Source organism: Chiloscyllium plagiosum, unplaced genomic scaffold, assembly GCF_037043375.1.
Source record: "Chiloscyllium plagiosum isolate Xiang-an unplaced genomic scaffold, Cpla_swu_hap1 HiC_scaffold_48, whole genome shotgun sequence".
NCBI lineage: Eukaryota > Metazoa > Chordata > Chondrichthyes > Orectolobiformes > Hemiscylliidae > Chiloscyllium > Chiloscyllium plagiosum.
The window spans coordinates 17,318,826-17,343,816 of record NW_028270186.1 but is presented as its reverse complement, the minus strand read 5'-3'; the positions used below and the strand labels follow the sequence as shown (position 1 = coordinate 17,343,816).

Below are 24,991 nucleotides of genomic sequence, written 5' to 3'. Positions count from 1 at the left end.
GCTCTCAAACACGTTTGAGGTATATTTCCACAACTGGTATAGAGGCCACAGTCTGTACTGACTGCAACCCATTAACGATCATGGTACAGCTTGAGACCAAAACCGCCAGGAAATTCTATTGGAGTTTACTCCTTCAACCGTACCGACTGAAAATCACCCACGTTGTTGGGAAATGAAATACGATTACAGCTGCCCTGCCCAGGATTTTATATCACTCAGTTAGGACTGAAACGCTGCCACTGACTCGGGCTAAGAGTGTGTGGGTGCGAGCCCAGATGTCTGTGTGTTTGTGTGTCCAGGCGATTGTATGTGTGTGTGAGCAAATGACGATATGTATGGGACTGTATCTGTGTGTGAGTGAGGAATACTGTGTATATACAGGCAAGTGTTTGTGTCAATGACTTTGTGTGTGTGTGTGTGTGTGTATGCGAGAGAGAGAGAGTGAGTGACTGTGTGTGTAGGAAAATGTGTGTGTAGATACAGGCAAATGTTTGTGTGTGTACAGGCAAGTGTTTGTGTGAATGACTCTGTGTTTGTGTATGTGTGTAGGTACAGGCAAATGTTTGTATTTGTACAGACAAGTATTTGTGTGAATGACTGTGTGTGTGTGGAGGCAAATGTGTGTAGGTACGGGCAGATGTTTGTGTGTAGATATAGGCAGATGTTTGCGTGTGTGTACAGGCAAATGTTTGTGGGTGAGCGTTTGTCTGTGCATGTACAGGCAAATGTGTGTGTGTATGCGTGTGTGTCAGGCAAATGTCTGTATGAATGACTCTGTGTGTGTGTGTGTGTGTGTGTGTGTGTGCGGGCAAATGTGTGTATGTACAGGCAAATGTTTGTGGTTGTTTCTGTGAATGACTCAATACGCACAATGTGATTGTGTGTGTGTGTGTTTGAGTGTGTGAGAGAGTGACAATGTGTGTACAGGCAAACGTTTGTGGAGTGTGTATTTGTGTGAGTGTGACTGTGCATGTACAGGTGCTGGTTTGCTTTCTGCCTGTGTCTGCGCAGATGCCTGTGTTGCTGAGCGTCCGGGTCAGCTGCCCTGTTTGTCAGGCGGGAGATCAGGTTGCAGTGAGACAGTCCCCAGTGCCTGGGCCAGCTGAGTGCATACGAAAGCACAGGGGAGGGAGTGTGGGTACAGTCAGTGTGTGCCTGAAGGGAGCAGGGTTTCTGTGTGTTTGCGGCCTGCGGGAGCAGTCCCCAGGAGCTGAGCTAAACCTCTGCACGACGGTACACTTGGCGTCGCTCTGGGTCCATTACGAAAATCAATACACATCCTCTCAAACGGCACACGCTCAGCAATCTATAACCACACTCCCTCGCTCCCTCCCTCCCTCCCTCGCTCCCTCGCTCCCTCCCACAGCTGGAAGACTCGGCACGCTGCTGTCCTCACCCGCGCCAGGCTCTTCCCGGGGGAACACGAGGCAGGGAACTCCCGCCGCTCCGAGAGGGAGCCCCTGCACTGGGGCGATGGAGTTGATCGCGGTGGCTGTGGTGATCATGCTGTTTATCGGAGTGCTCAAACAGTTCGGCATCCTGGAGCCGATGTCGAGGGAAGGTACACAGGCACCGGGAGGAGGGAGGAGGGAGGAGGGAGGTGGCACTGAGGGAGAGACAGCACCAGCCGGGCAAAGGGGAAACTGCTGGGATCCCAATGGCAGTCCTGTCTGGCTCTCTCTGTCTCTCTCTCTCTCTCTCTCTCTCCTGTCTGGCTCTCTCTCTCTCTCTCTCTCTCTCCTGTCTCTCTTTCTCCCTCTCTCTCTCTCCTGTCTCTCTCTCTCCTGTCTCTCTCTCTCTCTCTGTCTCTCTCTCTCTCTCTGTGTCTCTCTCTCTCTGTCTCTCTCTCTCTCTGTCTCTCTCCCTCTCTCTCCTGTCTGTCTCTCTCTCTCTCTGTGTCTCTCTCTTTCTCTTTTTCTTTCTCTCTCTCTCTCTTTTTCTCTCTAACCCCCCCCCTCTCTCTTTCTCACTCTCACTCTCTCTTTCTGTCTCTTTCACTTCCTCCCCCTCACCCCCTTCTCTCTTTCTTTTTCTCTCTATCTGCCTCTGTTACTCTCAATCTCTCCCTTTCTGTCTCTCTGCCTCTCTCTCTGAGTCTCTCTCTCTCTCTCTCTGTTTATCTCTTTCTCTCCCTCTCTCTCACCTATCTCTCTCTCTTGCCCTCTCTTTGTGTCTGTGTCTCTCTCTCTCTGCCTTTACCTCTCTCTCACTTTCTTTCTCGCTCTCTCGTACACTTTCTGTGTCAGTCGATCTTTCTCTTTCCCTTTGTCTCACTCATTCTGTCTCTGTCCCTCTCTCACCCTTTCTGTCTGTTTGTGTGTGTGTCTCTCTCTCTCTCTCTCTCTCTGCCTCCCCGCTCTATATCTCTCTCTCTATCTCTCTCTCTTTTCTCTCTCTGTCTCTGTCTCTGTCTGTCTATCTGTCTCTCTCTCTCTCTCTCTCTCAGACACACAAACGCACACACACTCTTGATCAGTCACTCTCTCGTTCTTAATCCCTCTCTCTGCCTCTCAATCTTTTCCTTATCTCTGGCGCTGTCTCTTTTTCTCTCTCTCTCTCTCTCTCTCTCTGTCTTTCTCTCAGTCTCTCCCTCTGTATTTCTCCGATCTGAGGTTTGGGAACAGCCTGGCACAGAAGGGGGATTTTGCATTACCACAGCAACTGTTGATTTGAAGCAAGGGGACAGGGTCAAAGTGGGGGAAGGGTGGGTGGTTTTGGGTGGGGGGGGGGGAAGCGGGGGTTGACGGGGGAGTGTGTGGGGGTGAAAGTCGTGTCGGGAGGCAAGGAGTCTGTCCAAAAAACCTGGGAGGGGCAACGACGCAAATGCAAACTAGCAAACACTGTCGGGACGAAGATCCCAAAACATTACCCAACTAACAACTGGGCAATAGGGTATAGCCCCCCACTCACTGTCTCCCAATGGGGTATATCCCCCACTCACTGTCTCCCAATGGGGTATATCCCCCACTCACTGACTCTCAATGGGGTATATCCCCCCACTCACTAACTCTCAATGGGGTATATCCCCCCATTCACTAACTCTCAGTGGGGTATATCCCCCACTCACTGACTCTCAATGGGGTATATCCCCCCACTCACTAACTCTCAATGGGGTATATCCCCACACTCACTAACTCTCAATGGGGTATATCCCCCCACTCACTGACTCTCAATGGGGTATATCCCCCACTCACTGACTCTCAATGGGGTATATCCCCCATTCACTGACACTCAATGGGGAATATCCCCCCACTCAGTGACTCTCAATTGGGTATATCCCCCACTCACTGACTCTCAATGGGGTATATCCCCCATTCACTGACACTCAATGGGGAATATCCCCCCACTCAGTGACTCTCAATTGGGTATATCCCCCACTCACTGACTCTCAATGGGGTATATCCCGCCACTCACTGACTCTCAAAGGGGAATATCCCCCCACTCACTGACTCTCAATGGGGAATATCCCCCCACTCAGTGACTCTCAATTGGGTATATCCCCCACTCACTGACTCTCAATGGGGTATATCCCGCCACTCACTGACACTCAATGGGGTATATCCCCCACTCACTAACACTCAATGGGGGACATCCCCCACTCATTGACTCTCAATGGGGTATATCCCCCCACTCACTGACACTCAATGGGGTATATCCCCCACTCACTGACTCTCAATGAGTTCTATCCCCCCCCCACTCACTGACTCTCAATGGGGTATATCCCTCACTCACTGACTCTCAATGGGGAATATCCCCCCACTCACTGACTCTCAATTGGGTATATCCCCCCACTCACTGATACTCAATGGAGAATATCCCCCCACTCACTGACACTCAATGGGGTATATTCCCCACTCACTGACTCTCAATTGGGTATATCCCCCACTCACAGACACTCATTGTGGTATGTCCCCCACTCACTGACTCCCAATGCAGTACGTGCCTCACTCACAGTCTCTCAATGGTGTATATCCCCCCATTCACTGACTCTCAGTGGGCTATATCCCCCACTAACTGATACTCAATGGGGTATATACCCTCACTCACTGACTCTCAATGGAGTATATCCCCCCACTCACTAACACTCAATGGGGTATATACCCTCACTCACTGACTCTCAATGGAGTATATCCCCCCACTCACTGACACTCAATGGAGGAAATCCCACACTCACTGACACTCAATGGTGTATATCCCCCCACCCACTGACTCTCAATGGAGTATATCCCCCAGTCACTGACACTTAGTGGGTATAAACCCCACTCACGAACACTCAATGAGGTATATCCCCCACTCACTGACTCTCAAATTGGGTATATCCCCCACTCACTGACTCTCAATGGGGCATATCCTCCCACTCACTGACTCTCAATAGGGTACATCCCCAACTCACTGATTCTCAATGGGGTCAACCCCACCACTCATTGACTCTCAATGGTGTATATACCTCACTCACTAACACCCAATGGGGTATATCGCCCCCACTCACTGACTCTCAATGGGGTACATCCCCACTCAGTCTCTCAATGGGGTACATCACCCACTCACTGACTCTCAATGGGGTATATTCCCCCACTCACTGACTCTCAATGGGGTATATCCCCTCCCTCACTGTCTCTCAACCGGGTATATTTCCCCCACTCATTAACTCTCAATGGGGTACGTCCCCCACTCACTGACTCTCAACAGGGTATATCCCCCCATTCACTGATTCTCAATGGGGTATATCCCACCACTCATTGACTCTCATTGGTATATATCCCCCACTCACTAAAACACAATGGAGTGTATCACTCCACTCACTGACTCTCAATGAGGTATACCTCCCCCATCACTGACTCTCAATGGGGTATATCCCCCACTCACAGTCTCTCAATGGTGTATATCCCCCCACTCACTGACTCTCAGTGGGCTATATCCCCCACTCACTGACTCTCAATGGGGTACATCCCCCATTCACTGTCTCTCAATGGGTTATATCTCCCACTCACTAACACTCAAATGAGGTATATTGCCCCCACTCACTGACTCTCAATGGGGTATATCCCACCACTCACTGACTCTCATTGGGGTACATCCCCCATTCACTGTCTCTCAATTGGGTATATTCCCCCCAACTCATTAACTCCCAATGGGGTACGTCCACCACTCACTGACTCTCAACAGGGTATATCCCCCCATTCACTGATTCTCAGTGGGGTATATCCCCCACTAACTGACACTCAATGGGGTATACTCCACCACTCATTGACTCTCAAGGGGGTATATCCCCCACTCAGTAACACCCAATGGCGTATATCCCCCCACTCACAGTCTCTCAATGAGGTATACCTCCCCCATCACTGACTCTCAATCGGGTACGTCCCCCACTCACATTCTCTCAATGAGGTATATCCCCCACTCACTGACTCTCAATAGGGTATATCCCCCCACTCACTGACTCTCAATGAGGTATATCCGCTACTCACAGTCTCTCAATGATGTATATCCCCCACTCAATAACTCTCAATGGGGTATATCCCCCCACTCACTAACACTCAATTGGGTATATCCCCCCCCCCTCACTGACTCTCAATTGGGTACATCCCCCACTCACAGTCTCTCAATGGGGCATATCCTCCCACTCACTTACTCTCAATGGGGTATATCCGCCGACTCACTGAGACTCAATGAGGTATATCCCCCACACAGTCTCTCAATTATGTATATCCCCCCACTCACTGACACTCAATGGGGTATATCCTCCCACTGACTGACTCTCAATGGGGCATATTCTCCCACTCACTGACTCTCAATGGGGTATATCCCCCCACTCAATGACTTTCAATTAGGTATATCCCCCACTCACAGTCTCTCAATGATGTATATCCCCCACTCAATGACTCTCAATGGGGTATATCCTCCACTCACTAATACTCAATGGGGTATAGTCCCCCCACTCACTAACACTCAATAGGGTATATCCCCCCCCCCTCACTGACTCTCAATGAGTATATCCCCCACTCACAGTCTCTCAGTGATGTATATCTCCCACTCAATGACTCTCAATGGGGTACATCCCACACTCAGTCTCTCAATGGGGCATATCCTCCCACTCACTTACTCTCAATGGGGTATATCTCCCGACTCACTGAGACTCAGTAGGGTATATCCCCCCACTCACTGACTCTCAATGATGTATATCCCCCCACTCACAGTCTCTCAATGGTGTATATCCTCCCACTCACTGACTCTCAATGGGGTATACCAACCACTGACTGACTCTCAATGGGGTATATCACCCCACTCACTGACAATCAGTGGGCTTTATCCCACCACTCACTGACTCTCAATGGGGTATATCCCCCCCCACAACTCATTAACTCCCAATGGGTTATGTCCCCCACTCACTGACTCTCAACAGGGTATATCCCCCCATTCACTGATTCTCAATGGGGTATACCCTCCACTAAATGACACTCAATGGGGTATATCCCACCACTTATTGACTCTCAATGGGGTATATCCCCCACTCAGTAACGCCCAATGGCGTATATCCCCCCACTCACAGTCTCTCAATGAGGTATACCTCCTCCATCAATGACTCTCAATCGGGTACATCCCCCACTCACAGTCTCTCAATGGGGCATATCCTCCCACTCACAGTCTCTCAATGGGGCATATCCTCCCACTCACTGACTCTCAATAGGGTACATCCCCAACTCACTGATTCTCAATGGAGTATATCCCCCACTCACTGACTCTCACTGGTGTATATACCCCACTCACTAACATCCAATGGGGTATATTCCCCCACTTGCTGACACTCAATGGGGTCAACCCCACCATTCATTGACTCTCACTGGTGTTTCTCCCCCATTCACTAACACCCATTGGGGTATATCGCCCCCACTCACTGACTCTCAATGGGGTACATGCCCCACTCTCTGACTCTCAATGGGGTATATTCCCCCACTCACTGATTCTCAATGGGGTATATCACCTCCCTCACTGTCTCTCAACCGGGTATATTCCCCCCACTCATTAACTCTCAGTGGGGTACATCCCCCACTCTCACTCTCTCAATGGTGTATATCCCCCCATTCACTGACTTTCAATGGGGTACATCCCCCATTCACTGTCTCTCAATGGGATATATCCCCCACTCACTGACTCTCAATGGGGTACATCCCTCAATCACTATCTCTCAATGGGTTATATCCCCCACTCACTGACTCTCAATGGGGTACATCCCCCATTCACTGACACTCAATGGGTTATATCTCCCACTCACTAACACTCAATGGGGTATATTGCCCCCACTAACTGACTGTCAATGGTTATATCCCCCCAATCACTGACTCTCAATGGGGTACATCCCCCATTCACTATCTCTCAATTGGGTATATTCCCCCTCACTCATTAACTCCCAATGGGGTATGTCCATCACTCACTGACTCTCAACAGGGTATATCCACTCATTCACTGATTCTCAGTGGGGTATATCCCCCACTAACTGACTCTCAATGGGGTATATCCCACCACTCATTGACTCTCAATGGGGTATATCCCCCACTCAGTAACACCCAATGGCGTATATCCCCCCACTCACAGTCTCTCAATGGGGTATACCTCCCCCATCACTGACTCTCAATCGGGTACATCCCCCACTCACAGTCTCTCAATGGGGCATATTCTCCCACTCACTGACTCTCAATTGGGTATATCCACAACTCATTGACTCTCAATGGGGTATATCCCCCCACTCTCTGACTCTCAATGAGGTATGTCCCCCACTCACAGTCTGTCAATGATGTATATCTCCCACTCAATGACTCTCAAAGGGGTATATCCTCCACTCATTCATACTCAATAGGGTATATCCCCCACTCACTAACACTCAATGGGGTATATCCCCCCACTCACTGACTCTCAATGGGTTATATCCCCCCACTCACTGACTCTCAATGGGTTATATCCCCCCACTCACTGACTCTCAATGGGGTATATCCCCTCCTTCACTGTCTCTCAACCGGATGATTCCCCCCACTCATTAACTCTCAATGGGGTACGTCCCCCACTCACAGACTCTCAATAGGGTATATCCCCCCATTCACTGATTCTCAATGGGGTATATCCCCCACTCACTAATACTCAATGGGGTATATACCCCCCACTCAATAACACTCAATGGGGTATATCCCCCCCTCACTGACTCTCAATGGGGTACATCCCCCACTCACAGTCTCTCAATGGGGTATATCCCCCCACTTACTTACTCTCAATGGGGTATATCCCCCGACTCACTGAGACTCAATGGGGTATATCCTCCCACTCACTGACTCTCAATGGGGTATACCAACCACTCACTGATTCTCAATGGGGTATATCCCCCCACTCACTGATACTCAATGGGGTAAAAAAAACCCACTCACTGACACTCAATGGGATATGTCCCCCACTCACTGACTCTCAATGGGGTATATCTCCCCACTCACTAACACTCAATGGGGTATATCCCCCCACTCACTGACTCTCAATGGGGTATATCCCCCATTCACTGACACTCAATGGGGTATATCCCCCCACTCACTGATACTCAATGGGGTATATATACCACTCATTGTCTCTCAATGGGGCTTATCCCCCCACTCACTGACTCTCAATGAGGTATATCACCCCACTCACTGTCACTCAATGAAGTACATCCCCCCATTCACTGTCTCTCAATGGGGTGTATCCCCCCACTCATAGACACTCAATGGGGTGTATCCCCCCACTCACTGACACACAATAGGGTATATCCCCTCACTCACTGACACTGGATGGGATATCACCCCACACTTACTGACACTCAATAGGGTGTCACCCCCAACTCACTGACACACGATGGGAGATGTCCCCCACTCACTGACACTCAATGGGGTATATCCCCCCACTCACTGACTCTCAATGGGGTATATCCCCCCACTCACTGACACTCAATGGGGTATATCCCCCACTCACTGACACTCAATGGGAGATGTCCCCCCACTCACTGACTCTCAATGGGGTATATCCCCCCCACTCACTGACACTCAATGGGGTATATCCCCCACTCACTGACACTCAATGGGAGATGTCCCCCCACTCACTGACTCTCAATGGGGTATATCCCCCCCACTCACTGACACTCAATGGGGTATATCCCCCACTCACTGACACTCAATGGGAGATGTCCCCCCACTCACTGACACTCAATGGGAGATGTCCCCCCACTCACTGACTGTCAATGGGGACTGTTCCCTATCCTCTGCATGTCAATGGGGTATATCCCCCCACTCACTAACTCTCAATGGGGTATATCCCCCCACTCACTGACTGTCAATGGGGACTGTTCCCTACCCTCTGCATGTCAATGGGGTATATCCCCCCACTCACTAACTCTCAATGGGGTATATCCCCCCACTCACTGACTCTCAATGGAGTATATTCCCCCACCCACTGACTCTCAATGGGGTATATCCCCCCACTCACTGACTCTCAGTGGGGTGTATCCCCCCACTCACTAACTCTCAATGGAGTATATCCCCCCACCCACTGACTCTCAATGAGGTATATCCCCCCACTCACTGACTCTCAGTGGGGTGTATCCCCCCACTCACTGACTCTCACTGGTGTATATCCCCCACTCACTAACACTCAATGGGGTATATCCCCCCACTCACTGTCACTCAATGGGATAAATCCCCCCACTCACTGACTCTTATGGGATATGTTCCCCACTCGCTGGCTGTGAATGGGGTTTAGGCCCCACTCACTGTCAATGGGGTATATCCCCCCCTCACTCTCTCTCAATGGGGTATGTCCCCCTCACTCACTGACTCTCCATTTTGTATTTCCCCCACTCACTGACTCTTATGGGATATGTTCCCCACTCGCTGGCTGTGAATGGGGTTTAGGCCCCACTCACTGTCAATGGGGTATATCCCCCCTCACAATCTCTCAATGGGGTATGTCCCCCCCAATCACTGACTCTCAATGGGGTGTATCCCCACTCACTGACTCTCCATGGGGTATTTCCCCCACTCACTGACTCTCAATGGGGTATATCTCCCCAATCACTCTCTCTCAATGGGGTATATCCCCCCACTCACTGACATGCACATACGCTGAGATACACACGCACACACAGACACACACACACACATACACACTCATGCACACAGAGACACAGACACACAGACAGACACACACATTCAGACACACACACACACACACACTGAGACACACACACACAGCAGCATTTTCTCACTCTCCTGAACCCTCTGTTGCTCACGGGCAAGTGCCCAGGCGCTCTCATGCCCAAGGTGGGTCTGGCTATTGTTGGGGAGTGTCAGATGCCCACTGTGCACCTGGCACTCTGCTTCCCTGCCAACTGAATACGTCATTCAGAGAGCTCAGGCCTGAGAGGTATTTCCAGCCGTGGTTATCGACCATGCTGGTGGTTGAGATATCTCTTGTGGTCTGCGTTCTATTCTGGGTGACAACACAGGACACAAATAGAAATGTCTGAGTTCGCAGGAAAATCTCAGACTCAAAGACTACTTTGTACCCAATTCTCTCTCTGTCTTCTGTTGGCCAGCATGCTCTCTCTCTCCCTCTCTCTCTCTCTCTCTCTCTCTCTCTCTGTCTCTCTATCTCTCCCTGTCTCTCTCTCTCGATCTATCTCACTCTCTATCTCTCTGTCTCTCTATCTCTCCCTCTCTCTCTCTATCTCTATTTCTATCTCTCTCTCTCTCTCTCTCTCTCCTGTCTCTCTCTTTCTCTATCTCTCTCTCTCTCTATCTCTCTCTCTATATGCTGTCAGGATCTTAACCCTGTCCTGAGCAGGGTCAGAGATTGGGAATCCTGCAGCGAGGAACCCAGCCCCTCCTGACTCCCCAAAGCCTGTCCCACCATTGGCAAGTCAGGCGTGCGGGATGGAATTTTGGGGGTAGGTGGGGGCTGCACCGACAACGCTCAAGAACCTCGATGCCACCGGGGGCAAAAAACTGCCCACTGTGACTGGCATAGATGCCCGGTCAGCAGTGTTCTGCAGAAATACACCAAAAATCCTCCGACAGCACCTTCTGAACTCAGAGGAGTGAATTTCTTTAGCTATCCAATCCTGCGAGTGAGTGCAGACTCGAGATCTGTATCAATATTATTATTTTTCCCTTTAGGATCCCCCTTCTGATTTTAAAACCTCACTCGACTGGTTATATCAACGCTGAAGAAGCATTGTCCAACCAAAAACGGGAACTCTGCTCTCTCTCTCACTCCCACTCTCTCTCTCACTCCCACTCTCTCTCTCACTCTCTCAATCTCTCTCACTCTTTCTCTCACTCTCACTCCCACTCTCTCTCACACTCTCTCTCTCACTCTCACTCTCTCACTCACTCTCACTCTCTCTCACACTCTCACTCTCTCTCTCAGTCCCACTCTGTCTCACTCTTTCTCTCACTCTCACTCTCTCTCTCACTCTCACTCTCACTCACTCTCACTCTCACTCTCTCTCTCACTCTCTCTCTCACTCTCTCTCACTCTCATTCCCACTCCCACTCTCACTCCCACTCCCAGTCTCTCTCTCTCACTCTCTCTCACTCTTAATCTCACTCCCACTCTCTCACACTCTCTCTCTCACTCTCACTCTCTCGCTCTCTCACTCTCACTCTCTCTCACACTCTCCCTCTCACTCTCAGTCCCACTGTCTCTCTCACTCTCACTGACAGGACCAGGAATCTCCCCACAAACCTCTGGAAGGGGGACAGGACAAGGGGAAATCAAAACACAGCATGTCAGGCAATTTTAGTGGAGAGAGGGGGGGGCGAGAGTGAGAGAGAAAGAGAGTGAGTGAGAGAGTGGGAATGAGAGCGTGAGAGTGAGAGAGGTACGGCGGCACGGTGGCACAGTGGTTAGCACTGCTGCCTCACAGTGCCAGAGACCAGGTTCAATTCCCGCCTCAGGCGACTGACTGTGTGGAGTTTGCACGTTCTCCCCGTGTCTGCGTGGGTTTCCTCCGGGTGCTCCGGTTTCCTCCCACCATCCAAAGATGTGCAGTGTCAGGTGAATTGGCCATGCTAAATTGCCCGTAGTGTTAGGTAAGGAGTAAATGTAGGGGCATGGGTGGGTTGCGCTTTGGCGAGTCGGTGTGGACTTGTTGGGCCGAAGGGCCTGTTTCCACACTGTAAGTAATCTAATCTAATCTCTCTCACTCTCACTCTCACTCTCTCTCTCACTCTTACTCGCACTCTCTCACTCTCTCTCACTCTCATTCCCACTCCCACTCCCACTCCCAGTCTCTCTCTCTCACTCTCTCACTCTCTCTCACTCTTACTCTCACTCTCTCACTCTCACTCTCTCTCTCTCACTCTGTCTCTCACTCTCACTCCCACTCTCTCACTCTCACTCTGTCTCTCACTCTCACTCCCACTCTCTCACTCTCACTCCCACTCTCTCTCACTCCTACTCTTTCTCTCTCTCTCTCTCACTCTCACTCACTCTCTCTGTCACTCTCTCACTTTCTCACTCTCTCTCACACTCTCACTCTCTCTCACTCTCTCACTCTCACTCTCTCACACACTCTCTCTCACTCACTCTCACTCTCACTCTCACTCTTTCTCACTGTCACTCTCTCACACTCTCTCTCTCTCACTCTCACTCCCACTCTCTCTCACTCCCACTCCCACTCTCACTCCCACTCTCACTCCCACTCTCACTCCCACTCTCACTCCCACTCTCACTCCCACTCTCACTCCCACTCCCACTCTCACTCTCACTCCCACTCTCACTCCCACTCCCACTCTCACTCTCACTCTCTCTCTCTCGCTCTCTCCCTCTCTCTCACTCTCACGCTCTCATTCCCACTCTCTCACTCACTCTCTTTCTCTCTCACTCTCGCCCCCCTCTCTCTCCACTAAAACTGCCTGACATGCTGTGTTTTGATTTCCCCTTGTCCTGTCCCCCTTCCAGAGGTTTGTGGGGAGATTCCTGGTCCTGTCAGTCCAGGAGATCAAAACACAGTGCTCCCCATCGAAAGGGATTATATCTCCAGCAAGGGATTGGGCTCACCACAGACTCAAGGAAAAGTACAGAGGGCTGGAGAAACACCGTCAGGTCTGGAGAAAGAGAGAGAGAGAGAGGGATGCACTGGAGAGAGAGACAGGAGAGAGGGGGTGAGAGAGAGAGACAGACAGACATGAGAGAGAGAGAGAGGGATGCACTGGAGAGAGAGACAGGAGGGGGGGGAAGAGAGAGACAGACAGACATGAGAGAGAGAGAGAGAGACGCACTGGAAAGAGAGAGACGGGAGGGGGAGAGAGAGAGACAGGAGAGAGAGAGAAAGAGACAGAAGAGAGGGAGGGAGAGAGAAAGGAGAGAGAAGGAGAGAGAGAGAGAGAAAGAGATGTCGACAATTCTGCAATTGCCCATCAGTTTGCAGAGGACACCAAAATCGGAGGTGTAGTGGACAGCGAAGAGGGTTACCTCAGACTACAACAGGATCTTGATGAGATGGGCCAATGGGCTGAGAAGTGGCAGATGGAGTTTAATTCAGATAAATGCGAGGTGCTGCATTTTAGGAAAGCAAATACAATTATACACTTAATGGTAGGGTCCTAGGGAGTGTTGCTGAACAAAGAGACCTTGGAGTGCAGGTTCATAGCTCCTTGAAAGTGGAGTCGCAGGTAGATAGGATAGTGAAGAAGGCGTTTGGTATGCTTTCCTTTATTGGTCAGAGTATTGAGTACAGGAGATGGGAGGTCATGTTGTGGCTGTACAGGACATTGGTTAGGCCGCTGTTGGAATATTGTGTGCAATTCAGGTCTCCTTCCTATCGGAAAGATGTTGTGAAACTTGAAAGGGTTCAGAAAAGATTTACAAGGATGTTGCCAGGGTTGGAGGGTTTGAGCTATAGGGAGAGGCTGATAAGGCTGGGGCTGTTTCCCTGGAGTGTCGGAGGCTGAGGGGTGACTTTTATAGAGATTTATAAAATCATGAAGGGGCACGGATAGGATAAATAGACAAGGTCTTTTCCCGGGGGTGGGGGAGTCCAGAACTAGAGGGGCAAAGGTTTAGGGTGAAAGGGGAAAGATATAAAAGAGACCTAAGGGGCAACTTTTTCACACAGAGGGTGGTACGTGTATGGAATGAGCTGCCAGAGGAAGTGGTGGAGGCTGGTACAATTGCAACATTTAAGAGGCATTTGGATGGGTATATGAACAGGAAGGGTTTGGAGGGAGATGGGCCGGGTGCTGGCAGGTGGGACTAGATTGGGTTGGGTTATCTGGGTCAGCATGGACGGGTTGGACCGAACGTTTTCTGTGCTGTACATCTCTCTGACTGTAAATGAGACCAGTTCTAGTTTAGGCATATCTGGTCGGTGGGGAGGAGTTGATGCCATGCTGTGTGGCTGTAAATGATGGATTGTGGTCAGAAGGGTGGGCAGAGAGGTGGAAGATGAGGTTTGGCACAAATCTCACACACTTGAGAGGGAGGAACATGAGGGGACAGATTATCATGAAGCACATCTCTCTCTCTCTCTCTCTCTCTCTCTCTCTCTCTCTCTCTCTCTCTCTCCTCGGTCCCTTACTATGCACTTGGAATTTCTCCAGCATTTTCAGTCGGGTGGGAAAAGAGCTGGGCTGAGCTGGAACACAGCTCTAACTGCCGACGGGAACTGGGAAGGAGTGGTGCGCGGTGCTCCCGGATTGAACCGCTGGCTGGTTGGGGCGGGTGGGGCTAAAGCAGCAACCCGGGGGGGGGGGGTGTGGGCAGAGCGAGACTCACCCCTCTGTCCCCACAGACAGCACCGAACTGGACGATGAGCTCTCCTCAGGGAGACACCAGCCCGAAGGACTCGCCGCCCTCCAGGCACAGACCAAATTCTCAAAGAAGGAACTACAGTTTCTCTACCGGGGGTTCAAAAACGTACGTGAGATGGCCGTACGATCGATCTGAGCTGTGTGCGTGCGCCCCGGTGGTAAGATAGGATCCCCGGGGGACGGGGAGGGAAGGCGTTAAAACGAGAGAAGTTCCATCAATGCAAGGTGCGGCATTTTGGGAAAGCAAATCTTAGCAGGACTTAATGGTAAGGTCCTAGGGAGTGTTGCTGAACAAAGAGACCTTGGAGGGCAGGTTCATAGCTCCTTGAAAGTGGAGTCGCAGGTAGATAGGATAGTGAAGAAGGCGTTTGGTATGCTTTCCTTTATTGGTCAGAGTATTGAGTACAGGAGTTGGGAGGTCATATTGCGGCTGTACAGGACATTGGTTAGGCCACTGTTGGAATATTGCGTGCAATTCTGGTCTCCTTCCTATCGGAAAGATGTTGTGAAACTTGAAAGGGTTCAGAAAAGATTTACAAGGATGTTGCCAGGGTTGGAGGGTTTGAGCTACAGGGAGAGGCTGAACAGGCTGGGGCTGTTTTCCCTGGAGTGTCGGAGGCTGAGGGGGTGACCTTATAGAGGTTTACAAAATTATGAGGGGCACGGATAGGGTAAATAGACAAGGTCTTTTCCCTGGGGTGGGGGAGTCCAGAACTAGAGGGGCATAGGTTTAGGGTGAGAGGGGAAAGATATAAAAGAGACCTAAGGGGCAGCTTTTCACACAGAGGGTGGTACGTGTGTGGAATGAGCTGCCAGAGGAAGTGGTGGAGGCTGGTACAATTGCAACATTTAAGAGGCATTTGGATGGGTATATGAATAGGAAGGGTTTGGAGGGATATGGGCCGGGTGCTGGCAGGTGGGACTAGATTGGGTTGGGATATCTGGGTCGGCATGGACGGGTTGGACCGAAGGGTCTGTTTCCATGCTGTACGTCGCTATGACTCTATAATGACGGAGATTAGGAACAAATTTGAGAGGGTGATTCAACATTGTCCCCCACCACTCCAGCAGAGAGCAATCAAAAATGATTCTTTTATCACTGGCTCTGTATTGCCAGTCCCTAATTGCTCCCAGAGAGGGCACCTTAAGAGTTAACCGCACATAGGTGTTATGACACAGGGTAAACCTCCTCCTGCTTAATTTAAGCTAGCAACACAGAAAAGATTTATCCCATGCGGTAATCTGTGAAAATTCGAGAGGCTGACGAACTTGCTGAGGTAAAAAAATAACAATTTTATTTCTGAAAGTATAACAGAGAAGAACTAACTAACAGCTGTTTACAACTCCTTCCTCCAACCTATCTTTTAATTTCCCTTCTATAAAACTAGTCCGATAAATCCCCCCCCCAAGTAAGATTTACGAGAAATACAAATTTCAAAACCAAGCAGTTGTCAAATCTCCCCTTTGTGTCTTTCTCTGTTGTTTTCTTCTTAGGGATTTCTGTTTCTCAGTTCATTGAGTGCTAAAGGTACCTTTAAGAGAGCTATGTTTCGGGCAGTGTGGCTTGGCAGTTCTCCCTCAACTGTTCACGCTTTCCCAGTCTTATACCTCTAAAGCATCGGATTGTGTGATTGGTTTTTAATGTTGTTAAGAAACTAAATTCAAACTTGATTGGAGATTGGTACCTTCTGGGGTATAATTTAAACTGATTGGCCGAATTTGAATTTGTTTTTGTGTCCAGGCAACCAGCTACACTAGTTGCTGGACCAAAAGGTTCAGTTGTATCGTGTTCAGAACACTTGGTGATGTCAGGTAGTTCTGCTAGCGTTTGACTCTCTTAAAGGTACATCCACCCAAAACATCTTCATTACATGGGTCTGGAGTCACGTGTAGGCCAGACTGAAACCAGATGGATGTTTTGTGTCAATTGCCGTCATTGGACACTTCCTTCCAGATTTTTAAATACAATTTCAGCCCAAATGCAAGATTCAAACCCTGAGAACACAATCTGGGTTCTGGATTAACACCACCCGGGCCACCCGTCAGAGGCCGGCGCAGACAGATTGTGGTTTTCTTTTGGTGGTTGAGGGTTCTGGTCGGAGAGTTGGGTTTGCTGGCAGGGCGCTCGCATCACAGCTGACGTCACCTCACGTCGCAGTTGCGTTTCCGGAAGGTTCCGAGAATCTAACCCCGACTTCTGCCTCCGCAGGAGTGTCCCAGCGGGATGGTGGACGAGATAACCTTCAAGACCATTTACTCCCAGTTCTTTCCACAGGGAGGTAAGAGGTCAAACCGACGGTGGGAGCAACATGGCCGCCCGGGGGTGCCCGGTCTCCCTGTCCCTGGTCTCCATCGCCAGCCCGCTCTCCGGCCTGTTCTCGGGGGAAGGCCTGCACAAGCTCAGCGGCCAATCCCGTATGCTTTGGTCCTCTTAACATTCCCAGGATAGGGCCCAATCCCCAGCCTTTTCCCCCCCCGATCATTCAGTCCTCTTTTACACTCTCTCTCCAGGGTGTGCCCATCTCTCCTGTCATCTGGCGCCCACACCATACTCCAGCTGGGGGCGCTAACAAGCAGGTCAACGTCGCCTCCCTGCTCTTGTACTCTCATCGTGCACCCTCCTGCATTGCTTTCTGAAGAGCTGTCCCTCTCCGTCCTGTCCCATTCGGTTATTCACGTACACCGTCTGCGCCTGAATCTCCTGGAGAAAAGGCAACCCCCCTATTTTATGCTATCTCTCCGCACCGCACGTCATCTCCAGTCAGCTCAGCTCCAGGACATCTCTGCTGGACTCCCTCGGGGTAGGGTCGTAGGCCCAACCATCTTCCTCAATGACCTTCCCTCCGTCACAAGGTCAGACGTGGGGATGTCCGTCGATGATTGCGCAGTGATCAGCACCATTCGCGACTCCTGCGACTCCTCAGGTACGGGAGGGGCCTGTGCTCAAATAGAACAAGATCTGGGCAATATCCAGGCTTGGACTGACCAGTGACAATAACGGTTGTGCCACACAAATGCCAGGCTATGTCATCAAGTGACAAGAGAGAATCTAACTATCATCCTCTTGACGTTCAATGGTGTTACCATCACTGAATCCCTCCCCCACTATCAACATCCTGGGGGTTACCATCTCCAACAAGGGAGAATCTAACCATCGCCCCCTTGACATTCAATGGTGTTACCATCACTGAATCCCCCACTATCGACATCCTGGGGTTACCGTCTCCAACAAGAGAGAATCTACCATAGCCCCCTTGATGTTCAATGGCGTTACCATCACTGAATTCCCCCCCACTATCAACATCCTGGGGGTTACCATTGACCAGAAACTGAACTGGACCAGCCCCAATATAAACACAGCGGCTACAAGAGAAGCTCAGAGGCTGGGAATCCTGCAGCGAGTAACTCCCCTCCTGACCCCCCCCAAAGCCTCTCCCCACCATCGACAAGGCCCAAGTCAGGAGGGTGTGAGGGAATACTCCCCACTTGCCCTGAATGGGGGGAGGGGCAGCTCCAACAACACTCGAAAAGCTCGACACCATCCAGGGACAGAGCAGCCCCCACTCGATTGTCCCCACCCCCACAAACCCCCACTCCCTCCATCCCCCGACGCTCAGTAGCAGCAGTGGGTACCATCTACAAGACGCACTGCAGCAACTCCCCAGGCTCTCAGACAGCACCTTCCAAACCCCACGGCCACTTCCATCGGGAAGGACAAGGGGCAGCAGGTACATGGGGAACACCACCCCCCCTGCAAGTTCCCCTCCGAGCCCCTCTCCGTCCGCAACTTGGGTAATCTTTGGCGGGAAGGTAACGGATTCTATTCTTTGCCGTAGATGTTACAATGTACGCGCATTTCCTGTTCAACGCCTTCGATTCTGATAGACACGGGGCGATCCGTTTCGAGGTGAGGAGCTGGGGGGGCGGGGGGGGCCTGGGGGCGGGGGTGGGGGGGGGCGGTGAGGGGAGGGGAGGAGGGCCAACACCCTCAAACCTTTGCGCCAATCTCTGTCTGGCTCCATCCCTCTCCAGGACTTGTCTAACCCAATCCCACGCCTTGGAACCTCAATGCTTTATCAACGAACCCAATCTGACTGATCCCTGACGCGTAGAGAGAGAGAGAGAGAGATCAGGTCGGGGTGAGGATCTCATTCACCAGGAAGAATTGGGGAGGAGGGGGGGTGTCATAGAAACCTGCGGAATTCCAACAGGGAGCAGACAGGGTAAAGGATGTTTCCCGTCACCCGGGGTTGGGGGGAGAGTCCAGAACCCGGGGGGGGGGGGGGGGGGGGGGGGGGTGGGGGGGTTCACGGTGTAAAGTTCGGACTGAGATGAGGAGAAATGTCTTCACCCAGAGAGTGGAAGTCGGAGGAGGGAGGGGAGCCTGTGAATTCTCCGCAGCCGAAACCTCGGGTGGTCTCGAGGAGAAGGATGGAAAGGCGGAACTGGGAGCCGGAGTTGGACGCGACATTCAACCCCGACGGGTGGAAAAAAACGACATTCTAAGTCCAACCCTGCAGCCCTCGTTTTTCGGCTTGCACCCCCACCTCCGACCCAGTCACCTCCGCCATTTTCTCAATCGGCCATCTCTCTCTCTCTCTCTCTCTCCCCTCTCCTCGGCGAATGGAACTGGGCGAGGTGGTGCGGGGGGAGAGTCAGAGAAGAATCCGGATACAGGAACTTGGAGCGTGGGTGTTTTCGGGATGTCCCTCCCCACCCCTCCTCCCTCTGCTCATGCTGTGCTCTCCTCCTCAGGACTTCGTGGTGGGCCTATCGGTGCTGCTGCGGGGCTCCATTCACGAGAAACTCAACTGGGCGTTCAATCTGTACGACATCAACAAAGATGGCTACATCACCAAGGAGGTATCCTTGAGCTGCAAAGAGCTCCCCTCAGCCGTCATGCTTCTGAGCGAAACTAGGCCCGGGTCGGGAGCTCTGCGCTTGTCGCGGGGACGTTCCGCAAATAAACCGTTTCACGTGAGAAAAGACCAGTTTCCCAGCCCGATTCCAGATTTGGGGTGGCAGGAACTGAGCAAAGAGACCGTGGAGTGCAGGTTCATAGCTCCTTGAGAGTGGAGTCGCAGGTAGATAGGATAGTGAAGAAGGCGTTTGGTATGCTTTCCTTTATTGGTCAGAGCATTGAGCGTTGGATGTCACCTTGCGGCTGTACAGGAGACTGGTTTTGGGGAATACCGCGTTCAGTTCTGGTCTCCCGGCTGTGGGAAGGATGGTGTGCAACTTGAAAGGAACCAGAAAAGATTGACAAGGATGTTGGAGGGTTTGAGCTACAGGGAGAGGCTGAATAGGCCGGGGCTGTTTTCCCTTGGAGCTGTGGGGTGACCTTATAGAGGTTTACAAAACCATGAGGGGGCATGGATAGGGTAAATAGACAAGGTCTTTTCCCTGGGGTGGGGGAGTCCAGAACTAGAGGGACATAGGTTTAGGGTGAGAGGGGAAAGATATAAAAGGGACCTAAGGGGCAACTTTTTCACACAGAGGGTGGTACGGGTATGGAATGAGCTGCCAGAGGAAGTGGTGGAGGCTGGTACAATGACAGCATTTAAAAGGCATCTGGATGGGCATATGAATAGGAAGGGTTTGGAGGGATATGGTTCAACTGGAATTGGACATAGTTCTTCGGACTAACGTCATTTTTCAAAAAATGGTGGTCTAATTGAGACATATAAGATACTGAGGGGAGGGAGGGGGTCTGAGACAAGCTGGGAAGATTAACGGTGCTCCCCCCAGCCCTCGAGGTAAGAATTAGGGAGCACAATTTCACATTGGGGCTGCCCACTGATCTTGGTGATGAGTGCTCGATCGCTGGTTAATGTCTGACTAGTAACCTGCGTGGAAAGCCAATCCAGCAGGTTATCGGGCACTGGGATGACCGCGAGCGGTGGTAGTTAAGCCAGTAAAACCGAGTTAACCGGCATTTTAAACAGACGGTGTGTGAATTCCAATGCTTTGTGACGTGCCAACCCCTGGGATAACGTCACTAGAATAACAGCTCTCCCGACAGGAAATGCTGGCGATCGTTCGGTCCATCTACGACATGATGGGAAGGTACACGTACCCCATTCTCCACCAAGATGTACCCATGGAACATGTAGAAAGTTTCTTCCAGGTATCAGAGGTTTGGAAAAACTTGCCCCCCTGTTTATTGTGCCCACACAAGTGCTAAAGGATTTTATAGATTCATTCAGGAGATAGTGGGTGTCGCTGGCTGGACCCCAGCATTTACTGCCCCCTGTTCCCCCCAATCGCTCCCTTGTGAAGGTGAGGGTGAGCCACCATCTTGCACCGCGTGTGGTGTAGGGACCCGCCCCCCCCCACACAGAGCCCTCAGGGAGGGAGTCCCGGGATTCTGACCCAGCGACACTGAAGGAACGCTATATTTCCGAGTCGCGGACGGTGAGGGGCTCGGAGGGGAACTTGCAGGGGGTGGTGTTCCCATGTACCTGCTGCCCCTTGTCCTTCCCGATGGGAGTGTCCGTGGGGTTTGGAAGGTGGTGTCTGAGGAGCCTGGGGGATGTTGCTGCAGTGCGTCTTGTAGATGGTACCCACTGCTGTTACTGAGCGTCGGGGGGGGTGGGGGGAGTGGGGGTTTGTGGGGGTGGGGACAATCGAGCGGGGGGCTGCTTTGTCCCTGGATGGTGTCGAGTTTCTCGAGTGTTGTTGGAGCTGCCCCCCCGCCCCGCATCCAGGGCAAGTGGGGAGTATTCCCTCACCCCCTCCTGACTTGGGCCTTGTCGATGGTGGGGACAAGCTTTGGGGGGAGTCAGGAGGGGAGTTACTCGCTGCAGGATTCCCAGCCTCTGACCTGCTCTTGTAGCCGCTGTGTTTATATGGGGCTGGTCCAGTTCAGTTTCTGGTCAATGGTAACCCCCAGGATGTTGATAGTGGGGAGGGGGGTGGGGGGGAAGGGGGGCTGGGGGGGGAGGGGGGGGGATTTCAATGATGGTAACACCATTGAACGTCAAGGGGGCGATGGTTAGATTCTCTCTTGTTGGAGACGGTAACCCCCAGGATGTCGATAGTGGGGGGATTCAGTGATGGTAACACCATTGAATGTCAAGGGGGCGATGGTTAGATTCTCCCTTGTTGGAGACGGTAACCCCCAGGATGTTGATAGTGGGTGTCGGGGGGGGATTCAGTGATGGTAACGCCATTGAACGTCAAGGGGGCGATGGTTAGATTCTCTCTTGTTGGAGACGGTAACCCCCAGGATGTTGATAGTGTCTGTGCATGTGTGAGTGTGTGTGGATGTCTGTGAGTGTGTGTGTGCCTGAGTGTGCGTGTGAGTGTGTGTGGGTGTCTGTTGGTGTGATTGAATGTGAGTGTGGCTGTGAATGTGAGCGTGTGGGTGTCTGTGTGTGTGAGTGTGAATGAGTGAGGTGTGTGAGAGTGTGTGAGTGTGTGTGGGTGTGTGAGTATGAGTGTGTGTGGGTGTCTGTGAGTGGTGTGTGTGAATGTGAGTATGTGTGTGTGTGTCTGTGAGTGTGTGTTTGTGTGAGTGTGTCTGAGTGTGTGTGTGTCTGGGTATATGTATGTGTGTGTGTGAGAGTGTGTGTGTGTGGGTATGTGTGTATCTGTGAGTGTGTGTGTGAGTGAGTGTGTGTGAGTGTCTGTGAGTGTGTGAGCGTGTGTGTGTGTGGGTGTCTGTGAGTGGTGTGTGTGAATGTGAGTGCGTGTGTGTGTGTTTGTGTGTGTGTGAGAGTGTGAGTGAGAGTGTGTGCGTGTGAGAGTGTATGTGTGTCTGTGTGTGTGGGTGTGAGAATATGAGTGTGTGTCTGTGAGTGTGTGCGACTGTGTGTGTGTCTGTGAGTGCGATTGTGTGTGAGAGTGTGTGTGTGTGTGAGAGTGTGAGCGTGTGCATGTAAGTGTGTGTGTGTCTGTGAGTGTGGTTGTGAGAATATGAGTATGTGTCTGTGAGTGTGTGCAATTGTGTGTGTATGTATGTGTGTGAGAGTGGGAGTGTGTGTGTTTGTGTGCGTGTGAGAGTGTACGCGTGTGTGGGGGTGGGGGAACAGTGTGAGTGTGTATGTGTATGTCTGTGAGTGTGTGAGTGTGAGAGTGTATGTGTGTGCGGTGGGGGAACGGTGTGTGTGTGTGAGTGAGTGTGTGTGAGGGACAGTGTGAGTGTGTGTGTGGGGGGTGGGGGAACAGTGTGAGTGTGTGTGAGTGAGTGTGTGTGAGGGAGAGTGTGAGTGTGTGTGTGGGGAGGGGGTGGGGGAATGGTGTGAGTGTGTGTGAGGGAGAGTGTGAGTGTGTGTGTGGGGAGGGGGTGGGGGAACGGTGTGAGTGTGTGTGGGTGAGTGTGTGTGTGTGTGTGGGGGGGTGGGGGAACAGTGTGAGTGTGTGTGTGTGTAGGGTGGGGGCACGGTGTGTGTGTGAGTGTGTGTGAGGGAGAGTGTGAGTGTGTGTGGGGGAGATGGGGGAACGGTGTGAGTGTGTGTGTGAGTGTGTGTGTGTGGGGGGGAACGGTGTGAGTGTGTGTGTGTGTGAGTGAGTGTGTGAGGGAGAGTGTGAGTGTGTGTGGGGGGGAATGGTGTGAGTGTATGTGAGGGAGAGTGTGAGTGTGTGTGTGGGGGGGTGGGGGAATGGTGTGAGTGAGTGTGTGTGAGGGAGAGTGTGAGTGTGTGTGTGGGGGGGTGGGGGAATGGTGTGAGTGAGTGTGTGTGAGGGAGAGTGTGAGTGTGTGTGTGGGGGGGTGGCGGAACGGTGTGAGTGTGTGAGTGTGAGTGAGTGTGTGTGAGGGAGAGTGTGAGTGTGGGGGGTGGGGAATGGTGTGAGTGAGTGTGGGTGAGGGAGAGTGTGAGTGAGTGTGTGTGAGGGAGAGTGTGAGTGTGTGTGAGTGTGAGAGTATGATGAAGTGGGAAACATTGCTCAGTAGTAACTCCGAGAACCTGTTCAGTGGTTGCACTCTGGCACCATTCTGGGTAGACTCCCTCTGCTGGTACATGAGCGCGTTGCCTTCTGAAGGGAACAAGACGCTGTGGGCTTTTCTGAAACGCTGCATGCCATGTGGAGACTGACTGTCACTTCCCTCCTCCACTTCCCCCCACCCCCCCCCTCCCCCACCCCCAGAAAATGGACGAGAATCAAGATGGCATTGTGACAATCGATGAATTCCTGCGGAACTGCATGAAGGTTGGTGATATTTCCCATTCGGGATGAGGCCATTCTGTCCGCGTTTCGCTTCCGGCATTCCTGAGGTGGTGCTGGAGGAGGCCATTCAGCCCTCTGCATCCGTGCTCACTCCTTTAAAGCCTCCAGCAAATCCCCAACTGCCCTTTCCCCCAAAGGCCTACGTTTATTGCCTTCAGTTGCGAACGTTTATCCAAGTGTGGTTTTCCAATGATCGCTCAATGGTTCCCTGATATCCCACTCCCTATTCATTCCTTGCCCTCCCTGCTCGAAGGGTGGCATGGCCCCCTCGCCCGGCCCACTAGACCCCTTCCTGATTTGGGAACACACCGGTCCGACCTTGCTCTTGCCGAGAAGGAGAGCGACGCAGGATTCCCGGATCCCAAGCACCTTCCCTCCCTCTGCCGTCTGCCTGCCCACTTCTATCGTGCCCACTCGGGGTGAATTCCTCTCACTCGTTAGCCAAGCCTGGCACCGCCATCCTCTGAGCCCGCGCCAACCTTTCAGTTTAGATTTGTTCAGTCTGGCGTGTGACTTGTTGTGATGCCCCCTTGGGGGGAGGTCAACAAGTGCCAATTAAAATTGACGCCAAGGCTTGGGGGGGGGGGGGCAACACTCAAGAGGGTGGGTGCTGAAGACAGACGGATGTGCCAACCTCTCCCCCCACCAGTTCCCGGTACTCGGTGCCGTTTACCCGTCTGCCTTTTGCCTTTCAGGACGAGAACATTATGCACTCGATGCAGCTCTTTGAGAACGTCATCTAGCGCACAGTCCGATCCCACGCCGGAGAGGGAGGAAGCTGGTGAGGGGGCGGGGGGGAGAGGCGGTGGAGACTGAACGCAGGATTCGATCGCTCTGCCGCCTCTCCCCCCGCAACAAAAAAAATGCAAACTTCACCGGGTTGATCCCGACCGAGGGAAGGTCCGAGATGGAAAGAGTGGCAGGGACGGGCGATCCCAGGGGCATCCTCATGGACTGGCAAAGCTTGACCCATTCCGGAACGAGGGTACACGGGCCAC

General features: G+C 52.0%; 1 protein-coding gene across 1 annotated transcript; it reads left to right on the top strand.

Annotated features, from left to right (window-relative positions):
* The first annotated feature begins 1,473 nt into the window (after positions 1–1,473).
* Positions 1,474–24,736, top strand: LOC122548263 (calsenilin-like). The gene is made up of 8 exons (XM_043686795.2): positions 1,474–1,561; positions 14,804–14,928; positions 17,032–17,101; positions 18,659–18,729; positions 19,578–19,685; positions 20,845–20,949; positions 23,913–23,975; positions 24,689–24,736. Exons 1-8 carry the CDS (start codon positions 1,474–1,476, stop codon positions 24,734–24,736), a joined length of 678 nt encoding a protein of 225 aa, XP_043542730.1.
* Positions 24,737–24,991: the final 255 nt, after the last annotated feature.

Excerpts from the sequence above, each read along its gene's own strand:
- LOC122548263 (XM_043686795.2), top strand. The coding sequence starts at position 1,474 with ATGGAGTTGATCGCGGTGGCTGTGGTGATCATGCTGTTTATCGGAGTG. Across the intron at positions 17,102-18,658 it reads CCAGTTCTTTCCACAGGGAG|ATGTTACAATGTACGCGCAT; the intron begins GTAAGAGGTCAA and ends TCTTTGCCGTAG. Across the intron at positions 18,730-19,577 it reads ACGGGGCGATCCGTTTCGAG|GACTTCGTGGTGGGCCTATC; the intron begins GTGAGGAGCTGG and ends TCTCCTCCTCAG.